Source organism: Pyrus communis, chromosome 4, assembly GCF_963583255.1.
Source record: "Pyrus communis chromosome 4, drPyrComm1.1, whole genome shotgun sequence".
Classification (NCBI taxonomy): domain Eukaryota; kingdom Viridiplantae; phylum Streptophyta; class Magnoliopsida; order Rosales; family Rosaceae; genus Pyrus; species Pyrus communis.
This window is the reverse complement of record NC_084806.1, coordinates 2396401-2413050: the sequence shown is the minus strand read 5'-3', so window position 1 is coordinate 2413050 and position 16650 is coordinate 2396401. Positions and strand designations below refer to the sequence as shown.

The 16650-nt window shown below is 37.5% G+C and overlaps 2 protein-coding genes and 1 pseudogene across 2 annotated transcripts; 2 read left to right on the top strand and 1 right to left on the bottom strand.

Moving 5' to 3' along the window:
- Positions 1–5900: 5900 nt before the first annotated feature.
- On the top strand, positions 5901–7958 carry LOC137731632 (ethylene-responsive transcription factor ERF118-like). Its single transcript, XM_068470794.1, has 2 exons — positions 5901–6275; positions 6380–7958. The coding sequence occupies exon 2, from the start codon at positions 6593–6595 to the stop codon at positions 7616–7618; it is 1026 nt and encodes a 341-aa protein (XP_068326895.1). The 5' UTR covers positions 5901–6275; positions 6380–6592; the 3' UTR covers positions 7619–7958.
- A 2729-nt stretch (positions 7959–10687) lies between these two features.
- LOC137731274 (tetraketide alpha-pyrone reductase 2-like) lies at positions 10688–12112 on the bottom strand (annotated as a pseudogene).
- A 2422-nt stretch (positions 12113–14534) lies between these two features.
- Positions 14535–16324, top strand: LOC137732326 (3-ketoacyl-CoA synthase 6). Its single transcript, XM_068471637.1, has one exon. It carries the CDS (start codon positions 14601–14603, stop codon positions 16089–16091), a length of 1491 nt encoding a protein of 496 aa, XP_068327738.1. The 5' UTR covers positions 14535–14600; the 3' UTR covers positions 16092–16324.
- Positions 16325–16650: the final 326 nt, after the last annotated feature.

Here is a 16650-nt window from a genome sequence, read left to right as displayed (position 1 = left end):
AGCTTAATTCAATAGGGTTGCAGAGACTTCATAGCACCACAGAGACTGTTCAAATGCGTGCTAGATATAATTACCGTTAGATGAGTTTGAATTTCGAGATTCGTGTAATGGATAAGCACAAATCTCAAAATTTAAACTCATATAACAGTGATAAATAAGATGGTGAGCATACACCATACTAAATGGTGATGAGCAAAAATATACTCAAATTTTTAAAATCTTATGTGCAAAACTTATTGGTGTTTAAAATATCGATATCAATAAAGAAATTTGAAGAAAAATTGTGGAATACATGGATATTGATATCGGTTCTTTTTATAAAAATGTTAAAAAGAAAATTTTGAGAAATGTTAAACACTAACTTTAAGAAAATATAGGATTTTTTTAAAATTTAATCGATATGTCAAGAGTAATAACGAAATCTATCGATTTTAATTGAAATTTAATAGTGTAGTGGCCAAATTGTTAATCTTGTTAGTGGCCAAATTAATGGATTGGCTAATTGTTGTATGATGTTGAAAAAAAAAATATTAAGTAAGTTTACAAGATTGAAATGTTTAACATATTGAACAAGATTGCAATTGATCAGAAATTTGAGTGAGTAAAATATATTTTACCTATATTTTAAGCCAATGACATATAAAAAATATCCTTCGACAGAGGTTAGTAAGACATACTCTTATTGCTAAAACCGCCATGAATGGATTGAGATTCTGAAATTGCATAAATTAAATAACTGCAGGGGAGCCATGTCCAAATTAACCAAAACACAGGCCAAAAACAAAATGTTACAAATTTGCAAATAGGGGTCTACAGGAAAAGGTTGGCGATGCGCGGTTCCTTTCCGAGAAATTGGAGGGAACATATCAATGCATGGAGGGCCTTATCATCATACAATAAAGGATAACCCCAAGCGCGGGAAGACACTTGTCTCCGCCGCAGTACGCGTGGCAGCATCTCGTTCGGAGCAGACCGGCGGAACGGGTGTTTTCGCGGGAAAGAGATGAATTGTGGGCTCCCACGTCGGCAGTTTTGGCGGGAAACGGATGCGGACCAGGCTTCGGTCCACTCACCACAAACTGTGTAGCCCACTTGGCCTTCTCTAACATGCCCTTTTGGTCACCTTGCATGCGTCGTTTCCATGCATATATGCATCATGATGATCATCCCCATACCCACGTGCCACCGTGTCCATCCATTGAAAGTTATCACTGCTTAACAAGAGAGAATCGTAACACTATAGATAACTGTAGGGAATATTTTTGCTCGTCAACGCTAAGTGATAGCAATGCTCACCATCATATTTATCATTATAAGATTAGTTTAAATTTCAAAATTTGCATAATAGATGGATACAAATTTTAAAATTTAAACTTATTTTATTGTGATAAATAAGGTGGTGAGCGTTACTATCACTTGAAAATGGTGAACAAAATTGCACCCATAATTGTATTTAAAAGGTGGCTTTTTAGCCAAAATAGTCTCTGAGATTTGCCTAACTCTTTATTTTGGTCTTTGAGATTTGAAATCAATAGAAGTGGTTTCTAAAATTGTCCACCATCAATCATTTAGATCATTCGGTGAAAAATTATGTTAAATAAGGATCAAAATGACAAAATTACCCTCAATATAATAAACAAGAGGCTAAAATGATTTGACAAATTTTGAGGGTATTTTTGTCATTTTATCCTTATTTTATAACGATTTTTCATGGAATGATCAAAATTGTTGATTGGAGACAAATTCAAGGACCAATTCTATCGATTTCAAATCTCAGAGACCAAAATGAAAAATTATGCAAATCTCAATGACTATTTTTGTTAAAAAGCCTTAAAAGGTCAAGACTTCACGGTAAAACATATTATTAATATGAAGAGTGGCTCAAATTTATAAGACGTTCTCATATTACTCAAATATCATAGTGCTTTTTCTTTTCTATATGATATCACATGATTGCTTTGAACTCCCACTACTTTGAATAAAATGGGTACACTAAAGACCAATCATCTAATTCCATGCGAGAGAGAATGAATTACTTGACCTAATCAAACATCGAATTAGTCGTAATCATGTATTAAACTCGTCACTTCTATAAACATCACTCATAATAACACATAATAATTTGAACAAACTTTAAGATTTTGGTTTCACGTAAGTCTCGTTTTCTTTGGGTGGGGCATGGACTATTGGTCTTAGAGTTGGCCTAGGTCATCTTCAATCAAGGATTATAGGCCGTATTTAGCTTTAATATTGATAAAATTGTTCGCCAATCAAAGAGCTAAAGAGAAATAGACTAAAAAAAAAATAGAATAAAGCCTAGTTTGGTATTGATTTTTTACAAAATTATGTTTCACTTTAAAGTTAAGCAGTAAAAAAATGTTTGATAAAAATAAAATATATTGCTTATTCTATTTTAAAAGCAATGATCTCCAAACAATAGCTTTTTAAAAGTAGCATGTATGTTGCTTTTAAAAACTACTTCAATGAAAAGCAGAGTTGAACTTTTAAAATATTTTTAATTCCTGTAGTTAGCTCATTAATTTCAAACAATGACATTATTTATTTTTTTAGACACTGCTTTTACACTACTTTTTATACCCAAAACACTTTTAAAATATAATTTATCAAACGTTCAACTGCTTTATTTTATAGTTAATTATTCTTAAAGTACATCACAAATAATTTATTAAAAAAACACAACAATCCTAAACTGGTTCTAAATTTGCCTCTAAGACAAGTAATATGTAGCCCCAAAGTAACTAAATTTGATGTTAAAAAATAATAAAATATGAGGAAGAATTGGAGAAGAAAAATCCAGCCTTTCTTAGTGGACTGTGCGTTTAGTATAATGGACCGTTACCTACCATTGCCAAAAGTTTATGGTTGCTTGGGGCGTGGCCGCCGCGTGGGACATAAAAGTACATGGCCATTTTTTTCGTGGCCAGGCAGCGTACGGACCGTTGGATCAACTTTTGCTCCTCTCGAAAATCGATCTGCACATGGTCACGTGCTTTGTGTGCGCTCTTCGCTGGGACCCACAGCTTGTACATCACGGGGTAGTGTTATGATGAGGTCCGTTTCATGATTTCTTCCCATCGAGGTTTTCCTATGATTGTGGAAGATGATCCAACAAAATAAAAAATGATTTAATATTTTTCATCATACTTATTCTTTTTGAGACGGGACATTTAAATTCTTGTTTATTGGGCCTACGTTACTCCTTCAACACAGCTTAGTCAACTGATATATTTTTGTTTTGAACAAGTTAACTGATAATTATATGACCAAGAAAAAATGAACTTTATAATTAATTCAAATTAATCTTTTTTTGTTGGAAATTTGTATTAATTCTTTAGAATTTTTTATCTTCCAAACAAACGGTATTATTTATTTTATGAGATGAAGGGGAGCGGCCTAAACCTCACAATGGACTAGCAATAACTTGGTTCAAATTCGTCTTTGATAAGAATTGAACCTAAAATCTCTTACTTACAAGTGAGAAGGAATACTATTGTACCGTGATACTATGTGCAAATTCTTTAAAACCCTTTAAAATTATCATCAAGTGGTGTACACCCATAAGTTAATTTTTTTTTTCTACCCCCATACTAAAACATATGTGAATATATCCAAGGATAATCTAACAATTATTTTTCATGATAGAATGCATTAAATAAATTAAAAAAAATCTAATTGTAACGGTGAGAATTTGTTCAATCAAGTTTTTTTTTATATAAAATGCATTTTTAAAAATATAAATGATGATATAAACAAAATTTTAGTTTGTCGTTCCACGCTTTGATAATACAAGTAGTTGAATACTTAAAAAAAAAAAAAACAACCACTTAGTAGAAACCATCTTCTGGGTACACTAAAAATATATCTCATCGTATACTTAGTCCCACAAAAAAGTTTGACCCCCAAATTAATAAAAAATTTGGTAGGTACAACTGACTATATGATTATCGATTTACAAGGGAAAAGTCCATAGAAAATTTTATTTTGTGATATCGGAATTATCAAGATCCAGATTTTCTCCCAAAGGTGGCCACAACAAAACAAATCAAGAAAAATGCAAAACCAACTTCATACCTAAATATACAAAAAAACAATAATCTAAAAGAAAAGGTAAATCTCGTAAAATGACAAAATATTGATTCTATTTTGTCACCTATATTCCCAAAATTACCTAAATAACTGTTTGACAACACAATTAATACGCTTTTGCTGAAAGTAACACTGTGTTTTCCTCAAAAAAATTAGCACAATCAACCATGCCTGGTCTGAAGCACTTGCCTTGAAATTCTCTCAAGAACTAAATCGAGCTTCTACGCTGACTGACTCTCCCGCCTAACCCGCTCTGCAATGTCATTGAGAACCGTATGATTGGACAGTGTGGAACACAACTGGCAAGCGGGAGCGTGGCGAAGAACTCAAGGGTGATATGCGTAACAGGATATTTTTTTCGTGTTTTTAGCACAATAAAAAGTCTAGCCCATGCCAGGTCATCATTTTGAATTAAATGTATTTATTAATTTGCTAAATTGGTTTTTTTTCCTACATTTTATATATTTATTTTCACACGCTCATTGTCTCTGCTTTTTTATCAATTTATATACCGCATAGGAAAAACGCAACATGGCGAGAGTGTGAGAGAGAAGCAGAGAGAAAAGCACCACTGAATGTGAAACGCGGGCAGAGAGAGTGGGGAGAGAAAGAGAGACCTGAGGAGGAATAGAATATTGAGGAGCGAGAAAGCTACACAAAGGTGACTGCAAATTGTTTGAATACATTTTAATTTTGGTTTCTGTGATTTTTTTTATAATTTAATTTTGAATGTTTTCTACACAATTAGTGTATGAGAAGTAAAAATTGACGTTTTAATACCAATCATCCTTTTTAATTTGTGATAAGAATTAAAATTTTAATTGATTTATTTATAAATTTTCCGAAATTATAAAATTTTCATGTTAGTCTAACTAGTTTTTCATCCAATAAAGTCATGTTCTTGCACATAACTTGTATTTAGGTTGTTTCGAATCTTCAACGCCTCACTCCCTTCTAACAAGTTGCTTAGACAAAAATAATTTTAAGATTTTATAAAAAGTTGAAATAAAAAGAACGACATGTGCTCACTTCTCTGTGTTTTGAAGTGAAGATAGCTCAAAAACATTGTCATTGGGAACTCAACCTATTGTAAATTTTGAGGCTATTCTTTATGTTGAAATGTTGAAATAACTCTAAATTAGGGGTGCAACTCAGACGGGTTAGGTGGGTTAGAAGGTCAACCCAACTCTAACCCAACTTTTACAATTCGGGTTCAGGTTTGGGTTGGGTTTTAATTGGATTCATTTGGGTTCGAGTTTAATCGGGTTCAAAAGTCACTAGTTAATCCTCCACGAAGGTGCAAATATCATTAAGAAGCAAGTTGCACAACTCAACCCAATCAATGAACGGGTTGAAATCGGGTTGGGTTTGGGCATGTTATAACTAAAATAAACCACTTGTTCGGGTTTAAAGTCGGATTGAACATGGATAGGTTCGGATTGGCCCAACCTAAGTTGCACCATTACTCCAAACATCAGTCATATGTTTCACATAACTTATTTTGAGTAAAAAATTACCAAATAGAATGATATGACAAATTAATAATTCTACAGCCCGCTTTAAAATTTTATTTTATACAACAAATTAAAAAATATATATAATCTCATTTGATATTTTAAAATTTTTGATTTTATGGAGATTTGCGTTGTTGAATCTTTTAATTGAAGGTCAGTTTTTATATTTTATTTTTTTTTTTCTTTCTGTTTCTGTAGAGTCGGTGTATTGTAAAAGTCGATGAAAACTATTTAACCACACTCTCTGATCTCTGTCACATAAAATCGTGGCCATAGATTCGTCATCCTCTCTAACCCTTTTGACCACCAAACCGTCTTGAGGCTTTAGGGGTTTTGCTGCGGCTATATCTAGCTATCACTCTGCCTCTTACAGTCTTCTTCTTTCGCTTTGGCTCTCTCTCTATCTTTTCTCACGGATTTTCACAGAAGGTTTTGGATTTAGGTTTTCTCTGAGGAACGGAGGAGAGCGAAAGAGGAGGCTGCGTGGAGAGATTTTATGTCGGCTAGCTTTGATTTGGTGGTGCTTGGGGCTCCGTCGAAGCTCTGGATTTTAACTGCTGCTTGCTCTGCCGTCTGCTTTATGCTTCTCTGCTTTTGCCGGCAGAGATTCAACCCGGTGATTCGACCTGTTTCGATGAATTTGAGACCAAAAGGGTATGTGGGTTTTTGGTTATATTCTCTAAATCTTTGTTAAACCCTGTGGGTTTTTCAATTCTGGGTTGATTTATTTGAATCTTACTAGTTGTTGAAATTTGCAGGATTTGTTCTGGATTGCAATATTTTGGGGCTTTTCATATAAAAAGATTTTCTTTCCTCTTCTTATTCCTGAGAGGGGATCTAACCTGATACCACTCACATCACAAACTCAAATCTCATATTTTTAATTTCGTTTTTTTTTTTTCATTTTTTCTGGGTATTTTTGAGGGTTTTTGGGAGAAGATTTTAGGCATTTTTAGAAATTAGTTCAGAAAATGCCTGAGCCTCAGAGACAGCTGGTAAATCAGCGGAACAGTATGAGAAAGTCCAAGAGAGAACTATTTCCTGCTCAACAGTCCAAGATTACGAGGAAAGTTCGTATTATTTGTTACGATCCCGACGCCACTGATGACTCATCTTCGAGCGAAGATGAAGGAGGAAGAAAGAGAAGCTTTGCTAAAAACCCAAGACGCTTCGTTCGTGAAATTACTTTCTGTCAACCCAATGTTGCGCTCCCGCCGCCGAAGGCCGCCGCTGAGCCGGAGAGCTCAGGTCAAGACAGCAACTACGGTGGAGTTAAAACCCTGAAACCCAGCAACAAGAAGGTGAAATTCACTAAATCCCATCGGCAGTCCTCTTCTCCTTACAGAGGAGTGAGACAGCGCAAATGGGGGAAATGGGCAGCTGAGATTCGCGACCCTTTCAAAGGGGCTCGTATCTGGCTTGGGACTTTCAACACTGCAGAGGACGCTTCCAAGGCCTATGAGGCGAAGCGGCTTGAAATTGAAGAAATGGTGGCTGCTGCTCCGACCGCCGTTTCAGCCTCTGATAAAAGCAACAACACCTCGGCCTCAGCTGTCGTTTCCAACAACTGTTCCTACAACAACGCTGAACCGTCTGAGGATTCCGACTGTGTCCTGTCTCAGAGGTCTCCTTCGTCAGTGCTTGATTTGGAGACATCTGCTTCTAATAACATTCAGAATGGTGCTGATTTGGAGAAGGAGATTGCCGATGATTCGACAAATCTTGGAGAGCTGCAAATACCCGATTTGGGTTTTCTTGATGATTCATTGGGCCCTCTTCATTTTGATCAAGACATAACCTTGGGACCGGAGCTCGATTCTCTTTACTTAGAGGATTTCGGGCAGTACTTCGACGATTACAGCAGCATTGAGGATATTCAGATTCCCGGATTTGAAAGCGATGAGCCGAGCAGTCTTCCCGACTGTGACTTTGAGGATCTTGGCAAGGATGACATTGCTTGCTGGTTGGATGAACCCCTCAACATAGTATGCCAATAAGTTTTTGCAGCTAGGAGAGTATCTTAAGAGTTTAATCTCCGTTAGTATCGGTAATTATTAGCTATGGTTTTGCAGCAATTAGGTGAAACATCAAGAACTCTTAACCAACACATTGGGGGTTCTTGAGTGAGAGTTTAATTAATTTGTTTGTTTAAAGAGAGATTAAGACGGTGATTAGCGGCTCAAGCATGGTAATGTTCAGTTTGAATCCTTGAGTTTTCTCGTGCTATCAGAGCCGTCCAAAGGGTTTTCGATCTCATTCGTTGTTGCAGAAGAGGGTTTAATGTTATATCTCTCTGTTTTCTCCGTGATGTAGTACTGGACTATGAAGTTTCTGCAATGAATTTTGCTTTACCTACTTTCTCATTTCTTTTTAAATGTTCATGGAGCTTTGGTGTGGATTGCTATCCATTGAAGGAGCACAAAGCTCGTGTCCCGTTTATTGTCGGGTCTTCTCAGTAGTTATTACCAAAGTTCTTTGATCTCGAGGTAGATGGTGACTTATTTTACCAAACTCCAACCGAAACGGGGCCTAGTTCTCACTTGAAGACGTTTTTCGTGTCAAAACGGGCTATATTTTGGCCTATGGCCCTTTAGCCGGGTCGGTTGGAAATGGCTTAACTGTTCCTCCCTATTCTGATAGGGCTGAAACATAAACCAATGTGGCGGTGTTCCAAATCTAAAACGCATTATTGTTGTGCGTTTTAACTTTTCGAATGGCGTTGAATAATTGGTTTTTGCCATCTATAAATATTATCATGTCGTTGGATAATTGGTTCTCTGCCATGAAATGCTCAAGCTTCATCGGATAATTAGTTTGGAACACCGGTCACTTTATAATGCTAATTTGGCACCTTGGCTATATCTCATGATGTAAAAATTCATATCTAGGAATGTCGCTATGGCATCCTAAATCAGTGATATATTTTCACAAGGCTAATTTTTCATGGCAATATGTAATATTGGTCTGGAACGTCATAGTTGCGGCGGAAAGGAGCGAGGAAGTCCCTCTGTTCTTCGTTGTTGTGAAAACGTAGTGAGGGTTGTAGGAGTGGACCTGAGTTGGTTTTCTTTTGCCAAACAAAGCATATCTAGTTGCTTCCAAAAAAAAAACAAAGCATATCTTGAACCAGAGGCGGTAAAATCCTTTCAGGTCCTTTGAGCTAGCTGTAGTCCAATAAATCCAATTCGCTCTCCCTGCGGGTCCCTTAAACCAAACCAATGGGTGTTTGGTGACACACCTTCAATGCCTTTGCTTGGCACGTGTCCTGGTGAATATCCTCTAACATCACATACCACTGCTTATAAAATTCGGAATTATCTCCGGATCTCTTTCTTCAAAGTCTATAGATCAAAATATTCAGATTCTTAAAATTTGATCAAACGGTAAAAAATTATTATAATTTTTAAAATTTTTTACTAACTTCTATATTTTTTACTAACTTCTCTGTTTTAATCAGATGAAACTGATTATAAAATTTGTTGTTTAACAAAATAATAATCATTTCGCATTACTTATGAATAATAAGTGAACGTCCCCTATGTTAACGGAAAGGCAAACCACTAATCAGTTTTATCTGGTCTTAATAAAGTGCTTATCATGTAGCTGCATAATTGTGTCACTAGTGTTACGGTGCCTTCAAGCTTCTTATTTACTTATAGGATTAATACTAAGGCTGTTTAAAATGTATTGGATTTACACCAAATGGTTATTATTTAGTTTAGAATGCGATATTTTGGTGGGAGATTTGTAAAAACTTAAAAGGGAACTAAGACCTTTGTGTAAGTCTTCAAAATGACTAGAGCTACACTAACACTTTGAGTAAGATTCAAACTTATGTGTAAAACGACGGAAACAATGTTGTGCTTATTAGCTCTAAAAGCTTAAGGGCTCGTTTGGATATACTTTTGAAATCTCTGAAAGCGCTTTTAAAGAAAATATTTTTTTGGTTTCAAAAGCACTTAAAGTGCTTTTCCAGGATTTACTTGCATCTTTACTAATGATTGGTTCTAAAAACATATTCATCAAAAACGTTTTCAGTCATTTCAAAAGCACATCCAAACGAGCTCTAAATATGTTTTTTTTAAATAAAATTTATGAGATTTTCCAGTCAAAAAACGCATTTAAGCTTTTGCACTTGAATTATAAAAAATGTGACTAAACAACGAAAAACAAAAAGAAACCGTAATTAACGTCTTGTCTTTCGATTGAAATCAAAGCGAGGAATGTCCCTTTCCTTTTGATTAATAGTTAACAATTCTGCATCACGACTTTTTGTCACAGCTTTTATTATTACATTTGATTCTGGTTTTTACAACGGATAAGAAAGTATTATCATTTTTTTAATTCCTAATCTTCTCTTTGTAAACTAGCACATCTGAAAATTGAAAATAAAATATATTTCACAGTCAAAATCTGTAATTAAATACTTTACAATTAAAAATCAAATTAACTACGGGACTAGTTGATCTCATTTCAATTATTTTTTTTCACTTATTCGATTCATGACAGCATTACAAGTAAACATGCCTATTGTTTTTATTTTGGTAACAAAAATTTTAGGGTGAGGGGAGTTTACCTCATCTCGGAATCAGAGCATACTACAAGTCTCTTTGAAAACTTACAAAGGGGTCTTAGCCCCCTTTTTTTTTTTTCTTTTACAGATCACCAGCTAAAAGGAATTGTTGACAGCAGAACTTGAACCTACACCTTAATTTAGCAAAAAGAACGATCCTTACCAACTTAACTCACCATTTATATGTAATGTAAATATACTACTTTAGCCAAACTGGTAGATCCCTAGAATCAAACATTCTGTTAAAAGCTCTGTCCAAAACTTTGACGGTCAAAAGGCACAAGACACGCCAAAAACTTTAACGAAGCAAAAATTGAATATTGAAAAAGGAAAAGAAGAAGATAACAAAACACAAATAATGATGGAGATCCTGCTTTAACACCCTTGCTCATTCCTCATCTACTACTATTGATTTGTTTTCCCTTTTGGACAAGTGGAGGGGAAAATCGAACTCAGGGCTTCGGGTGCAGGAGACGAATGCTAAGACTGTATCTTACAACGAAACTTGGAACGCACTCAAGGGCAACGCCTTGTGCGATTCGTTCATAGAAATCAAAAATCGCTTCTGTTGGAAACTAGTGATGCAGTCATCAAACATTGTTTCAAGCGTTTTGAAAGGTGGAAATACCAGTTGTGCTGTTTTACTGGTTTCCATACTAAACCAAGAAAAACTTAAAAACACTAGAGATACTCACTTCACTTGTTTTCATATGGATAGGATGGATATTTGGCCCTCAACATCTCATTGATCTCCGACCAGTGCGCAACCGAGCTCGAACATATCAGCCTTCCCGACGCTTTGCTTTCCACCATTGCTAAAATGTGCGCAGCCACCACATCATCTATGTGCACAAATCCGACTGTCGTGTTCGGGAACTCCCCTCTTGAACCAAACGGCATATTCAATATACGTATTCTGAAATTGGACAAATTATTGTTCGGTACTAGAATATTGTCACGTGGTTTAACCTGTTAGTATAGCAAGTATCATATATAGTGTGCTGGTTGGTTGTGGTGCTAGCAGAGGACCAACCATGAACGACGGATTCACCACCACGAGATCCATTCTGCTCTCCTCGGCAATTCTCCATGCCTCCTACTCTGCTGTAGTTTTTGCATAAGCATACCAAAGCTGTACACAAACAATAATTTACACATGAATATTGCATTTCGACTTCAATTCAACATCTATGTGTTATTTTTTATGATGAATGTGGTAGGCCAAAGAAAAGCTAAGCAGACAAGAAGAAATCCTTTCCCTCAGACCGCATCAGCACTTGCCACCGGTTCAGGTACAAGATACTATCATTACCGCTTGGACAATTAGACATCCAACCCGTAATCACAACGACCCAATTGATCTGGAACTAAACATGGAGTGGAAGGGTTTGTAAGTGGTTACATTGTAGTGTTTGCAGTACTTAGGATCACTCCAATGTGATTCATTGAATGGAGAGGCCTGCTGGGCATCGTAACAATATCTTACAGAAAAGCAAGAAGAGGTGAGCACAACCCGTTTCACGCGTGCTGTTGAGCACGAATTCAGAACATTTAGTGTGCCCTTTATACATGGATCAATCGAATTTACCAACAATCAAATCAAAGTTTCGTTTTAGCTTGAATATTTTTCATGAATGCACCACATTTTAGCACTCTGCAGTTTTGAAAGCTCTCAAGTTTTCTCCCAATCAAGCAACAAGACAGCTAAAAGATCAAATGAACAGCTTAACTAAGTTGCCTGAACATTGTCGTCTTATGGAACAAGTACGGGCGATACAGCGTGGAAGACTCCATCGACGCCTCGTACAGCCTCATCAAAGCTTCCTTCCACCATCAAATCAGCTTTCCACAACTCGAGCCTTTCCTTGGCTCCATTCAACTCCCACAGATAACCCACCTTCCCCACATCCGCTGTCATCAAATAAACCAATTGTAAATTCTAGCTACATGAACTGTAATCATATCTAAATACATAGATGGAATCGTGGGACAATCTAAAATTATAAATTATAAGTAGACTTGAGCGTAGACATATTGGTTAAAGCGTAATGCTAATTTATAGTTTGAACTTTGAATCTCATCCGGCTGATTATTTGAAGGTTTTGAATTTGTAGTGATATTAATTTTTTTTTTTAAATTAATCTTATTAGTAAGGAAGACTGAAAGAGAGGAAGTACATTTGAACTCAGCTGCATAAAGAGGAGTAAACTGCTCCAACTAATGTCGCTACGTTTGTACCAGTGACGTGCTCATTTTAAGGAATTTCGTTATCTTAGGACCGTTATAGTTACGGCCGCAACAAAAGAATGGTCCCTTATGTACTTCATTCTTTCCGGGCCAGGTCCTAGTCCTAGATCAGATTATGCCGGCTGCTCTTCAGTGGATGTTACTAATTTTCCCTCAATTTATTTTTTATTTTTTATGTACTTTGAAAAGCTATAAGTGGGCCAAGGGAAGCTTCAAAATATTTGTTTTGGTCCAACAAAGAAGCTACAAAATGGGCCGCACCGTCGTCCTACAAGTTTAGATCATGGAGACTGGAGAGAGCACGCGCACGCAACGGCGATGCCGCCATTGAAGCGACCATTAAATTTCTCTCAACTTTTTGTGACCGACCTACCCCATCCCTTCTTTCCAAACTACTCCTATTCAGATTTGGTCAATCCCCACGTAAATATTATCTCAACACATTATTTCTGTCAAATGTCAAACATCGCATTACTCTATTGAGTCAACACACTCGTCATTCTCCTCCTCCTCCTCCCTCATAATCCCAGAAGATACTCCAAGTTTTCTGGGGTTAACATGAAAACATAATGAAACGAATCACTGAGTTATTTATGAAAGAAACTTACGTGCCATAGATCATTATTCTGACGTTCTGTGTCTTAAATACATCTTCGTAAGAGAAAAATTTACGCATATCGTTGTATTATTAGCATGAGACACCATAATAAAGATATATTTAATTGTGTCATGTATCTTCTCGTTGTTTAGGGTTTAGGATTATTGTTAGCTCCAACGTATACTCAACGGATGTGAATAATACGTCCAACTGTTTTTGCTGCATGAAATGCATTATTTCGAAAACAAATCAATTGGAGACTGGAAATTAATTTCTCTAACTATAATTTGGTGGACCTTCATTTTCAAATTTTTCCCAGGATATATATTTTGAAAAATGTTAAGGAAATTCCCTCAAAAGTATGACTCTTCATGGATTTTTTGCCACCTCATTTTCTTCCACAATGTTTTATGATGTTGACACAGAAATTAACGTTAAGGTGTAAGATGACAAAGAGTTCATAGGGAGTCTCATTTTAAGAGAGTCTCCTTAGCATTTCTCATATATTTTTTAGGCATTTAGTTTGAAATTAAATTTAGATATAACATCATTGTCATGTAGTTGAGAATATGCATCAAATTAAATTACGTTCAGTTTGTATACCTAAACAGTCGTTAATATGAAACTATACAACCAAAAATTTAGAGTATTATTGACACTCTAAAAGTTTCATTGTGTACTCCAAATTTTCTACATTTAAAAAGAAAAGTAGACTTTTGAGGAGTATCAATAACAGTACCCAAAATTTATCTCTTTTCGTTTTGTATGATCATATTGATAAGTGAAGTAGATTACACATGTGTATTATAATTAAGAAAGAGTATAGAAGATATATGGTGACTATATCTGATTAGGACAATTCCCACCTTAAGTGGAACGATATGGGGCCAATGTAACTAAAACACAACAGGTCTCATGCTATTATGAAACGAGTTGTACAACAACATGATCGGACAACTCAACTCAAATTTTTCTTAAAAGAAGGATCCACCGTATCCATCTACCATTGAAATTAATTCAGGATCAACCCCAAACTAGTTAAGTTAAATGTTTGACAAATTGTAGAAAGGGAAGCTCATAATTGGTGGAACCAAAACAAAAGGAGCTATGTATGTTAGGGCATGGTTTTAGTTAGATGGGGAAAAATAAATGTTTGGGAAAAAGTATAATTAATACCAAGGTTAAGTGAACGTTGCCAATTAGTACTACAGTTTAATAATATTCATTTTTATCTATAAGTGAGAGGTTTTAAGTTCGATTCTTTTAAAAAGTGAATTTGAACCATATTATTTGACTAGCTCATTGTGAAGTTTACCCCAATCTCACTCCCGTAGATAATATTGTTTATTAAAAAAAAAAAAAAAAAAAAAGTGAGCGTTGAGTGTTGTGTAGTCCCCATTTAATCTCCTCATCTGCCTCCTTCATTGCCCCGGTCCTGTTGCCTTTAAATCCCCACCCTCCTTCCCCAACTAATACAACATCCCCTCAACTCTCACCACCACCACTGCTCATCATCTCTTCTCATCTCTCTCCTTCTCTGCGGAACACCTAGCAGCCAGCCATGCCTCCAATCTTGCAGGACTTCTCCAACTCCGTCAAGCTCAAGTATGTCAAGCTCGGCTACCAGTACCTCGTCAACCACATTCTCACCCTCACTCTCATCCCCATCATGGCCGGTATCCTCCTGGAGGTCCTCCGCCTTGGCCCCGACGAGCTTCTCAAGCTCTGGGACTCCCTCCACTTCGACCTCGTCCAAATCCTATGCTCCTCCTTCCTCATCATCTTCATCGCCACGGTCTACTTCATGTCCAAACCCCGCCCCATCTACCTTGTTGACTACGCCTGCTTCAAACCTCCGGTCACTTGCCGCGTTCCGTTCTCCACCTTCATGGAGCATTCCCGCCTCATCCTCAGCAACAACCCTAAGAGCGTCGAGTTCCAGATGAGGATCCTCGAGCGCTCGGGCCTCGGCGAGGAGACCTGCCTCCCTCCGGCAATCCACTACATTCCGCCCAACCCCACCATGGAGGCCGCTAGGGGCGAGGCGGAGCTCGTCATCTTCTCCGCCATGGACTCTCTGTTCGAGAAAACGGGGCTTAAACCCAAAGACATCGATATTCTTATCGTCAATTGCAGCCTCTTCTCGCCGACGCCGTCTCTCTCGGCGATGGTGATCAACAAATACAAGCTGAGGAGCAACATCAAGAGCTTCAACCTCTCCGGTATGGGCTGCAGCGCCGGCCTCATCTCAATCGATTTGGCGCGCGACCTCCTCCAGGTGCATCCCAACTCCAACGCGGTTGTCGTCAGCACCGAGATCATCACCCCGAACTATTACCAAGGCAATGAGAGGGCGATGCTCCTCCCCAACTGCCTCTTCCGGATGGGAGGCGCCGCCTTGCTTTTATCGAACAGGAGGTCCGAGCACCGCCGCGCCAAGTATCGATTGGTCCACGTAGTCCGGACCCACAAAGGAGCCGACGACAAGGCGTATAAGTGCGTGTTCGAAGAAGAGGACAAGGAGGGCAAAGTTGGAATTTCGCTCTCTAAAGATCTGATGGCAATTGCGGGGGAAGCGCTGAAATCGAACATCACGACGATCGGGCCGCTGGTGCTGCCAGCGTCGGAGCAGTTGCTGTTTCTCTTCACGCTCATCGGGCGGAAAATCTTGAACCCGAAATGGAAGCCCTACATTCCAGATTTCCGACTGGCGTTCGAGCACTTCTGCATCCACGCGGGCGGGAGAGCAGTGATCGACGAGCTGCAGAAGAATTTACAGCTGTCGGCGGAGCACTGCGAGGCGTCGAGGATGACGCTGCATAGGTTCGGCAATACGTCGTCGTCATCGCTGTGGTACGAGTTGGGGTACATCGAGGCGAAGGGTAGGATGAGAAAGGGTGATAGGGTCTGGCAGATTGCATTCGGGAGCGGGTTTAAGTGCAACAGCGCTGTTTGGAAGTGCAATCGAGCCATCAAAACGGCGTCGGATGGACCCTGGGTTGATTGTATCGATAGGTACCCGGTTCATATTCCTGAAGTGGTGAAGCTTTAGAGTTTGCAAACAAGAACACGAATGAAATGGTGAATGGTGATTGGTGGTGGCTTTTCTTTGATTAAAATCAAATATATATTTTAATCATATTTTGTACATTACATGATATGACGGTTGATGATTGAAATCTTTCTTTATATCATAAAAAACAGAATCTAATCATCAGCCGTTACAACATGTAGTTTTTTAAAATGGTAATGTTTTGGAGACTTAATTTTTAAATTTGGTTTTGCATTTAATGTTTCTAACAACATCTAGTATTCTCTTTATGCAACTCTCGCCTTGTCTATGTGCCTTGATTTTCTTTTGATTCATTCAATTATAAGGCTAAAAACAAGTGGACAACCACCGCTGATATTGGTGCAAAACTAATACAGTTGTACAAGGTCCCGTTTGAGTGGAAGAAACATACTTCTGTAGAAAACAATTATACTTGCCCCGACCATAAATGAAATGCCTTGAGGCAGATGATGATATCTTCCATTCATGGAAATGTATTTTACGCATCCTTTTGTTCAGTTTACACAAGCTAAATAAGTAACTAACAAGGAATTTGAGG

What these genes read in the sequence shown, in the direction of transcription:
- LOC137731632 (XM_068470794.1), top strand. Translation starts at nt 6,593, where the DNA reads ATGCCTGAGCCTCAGAGACAGCTGGTAAATCAGCGGAACAGTATGAGA.
- LOC137732326 (XM_068471637.1), top strand. Translation starts at nt 14,601, where the DNA reads ATGCCTCCAATCTTGCAGGACTTCTCCAACTCCGTCAAGCTCAAGTAT.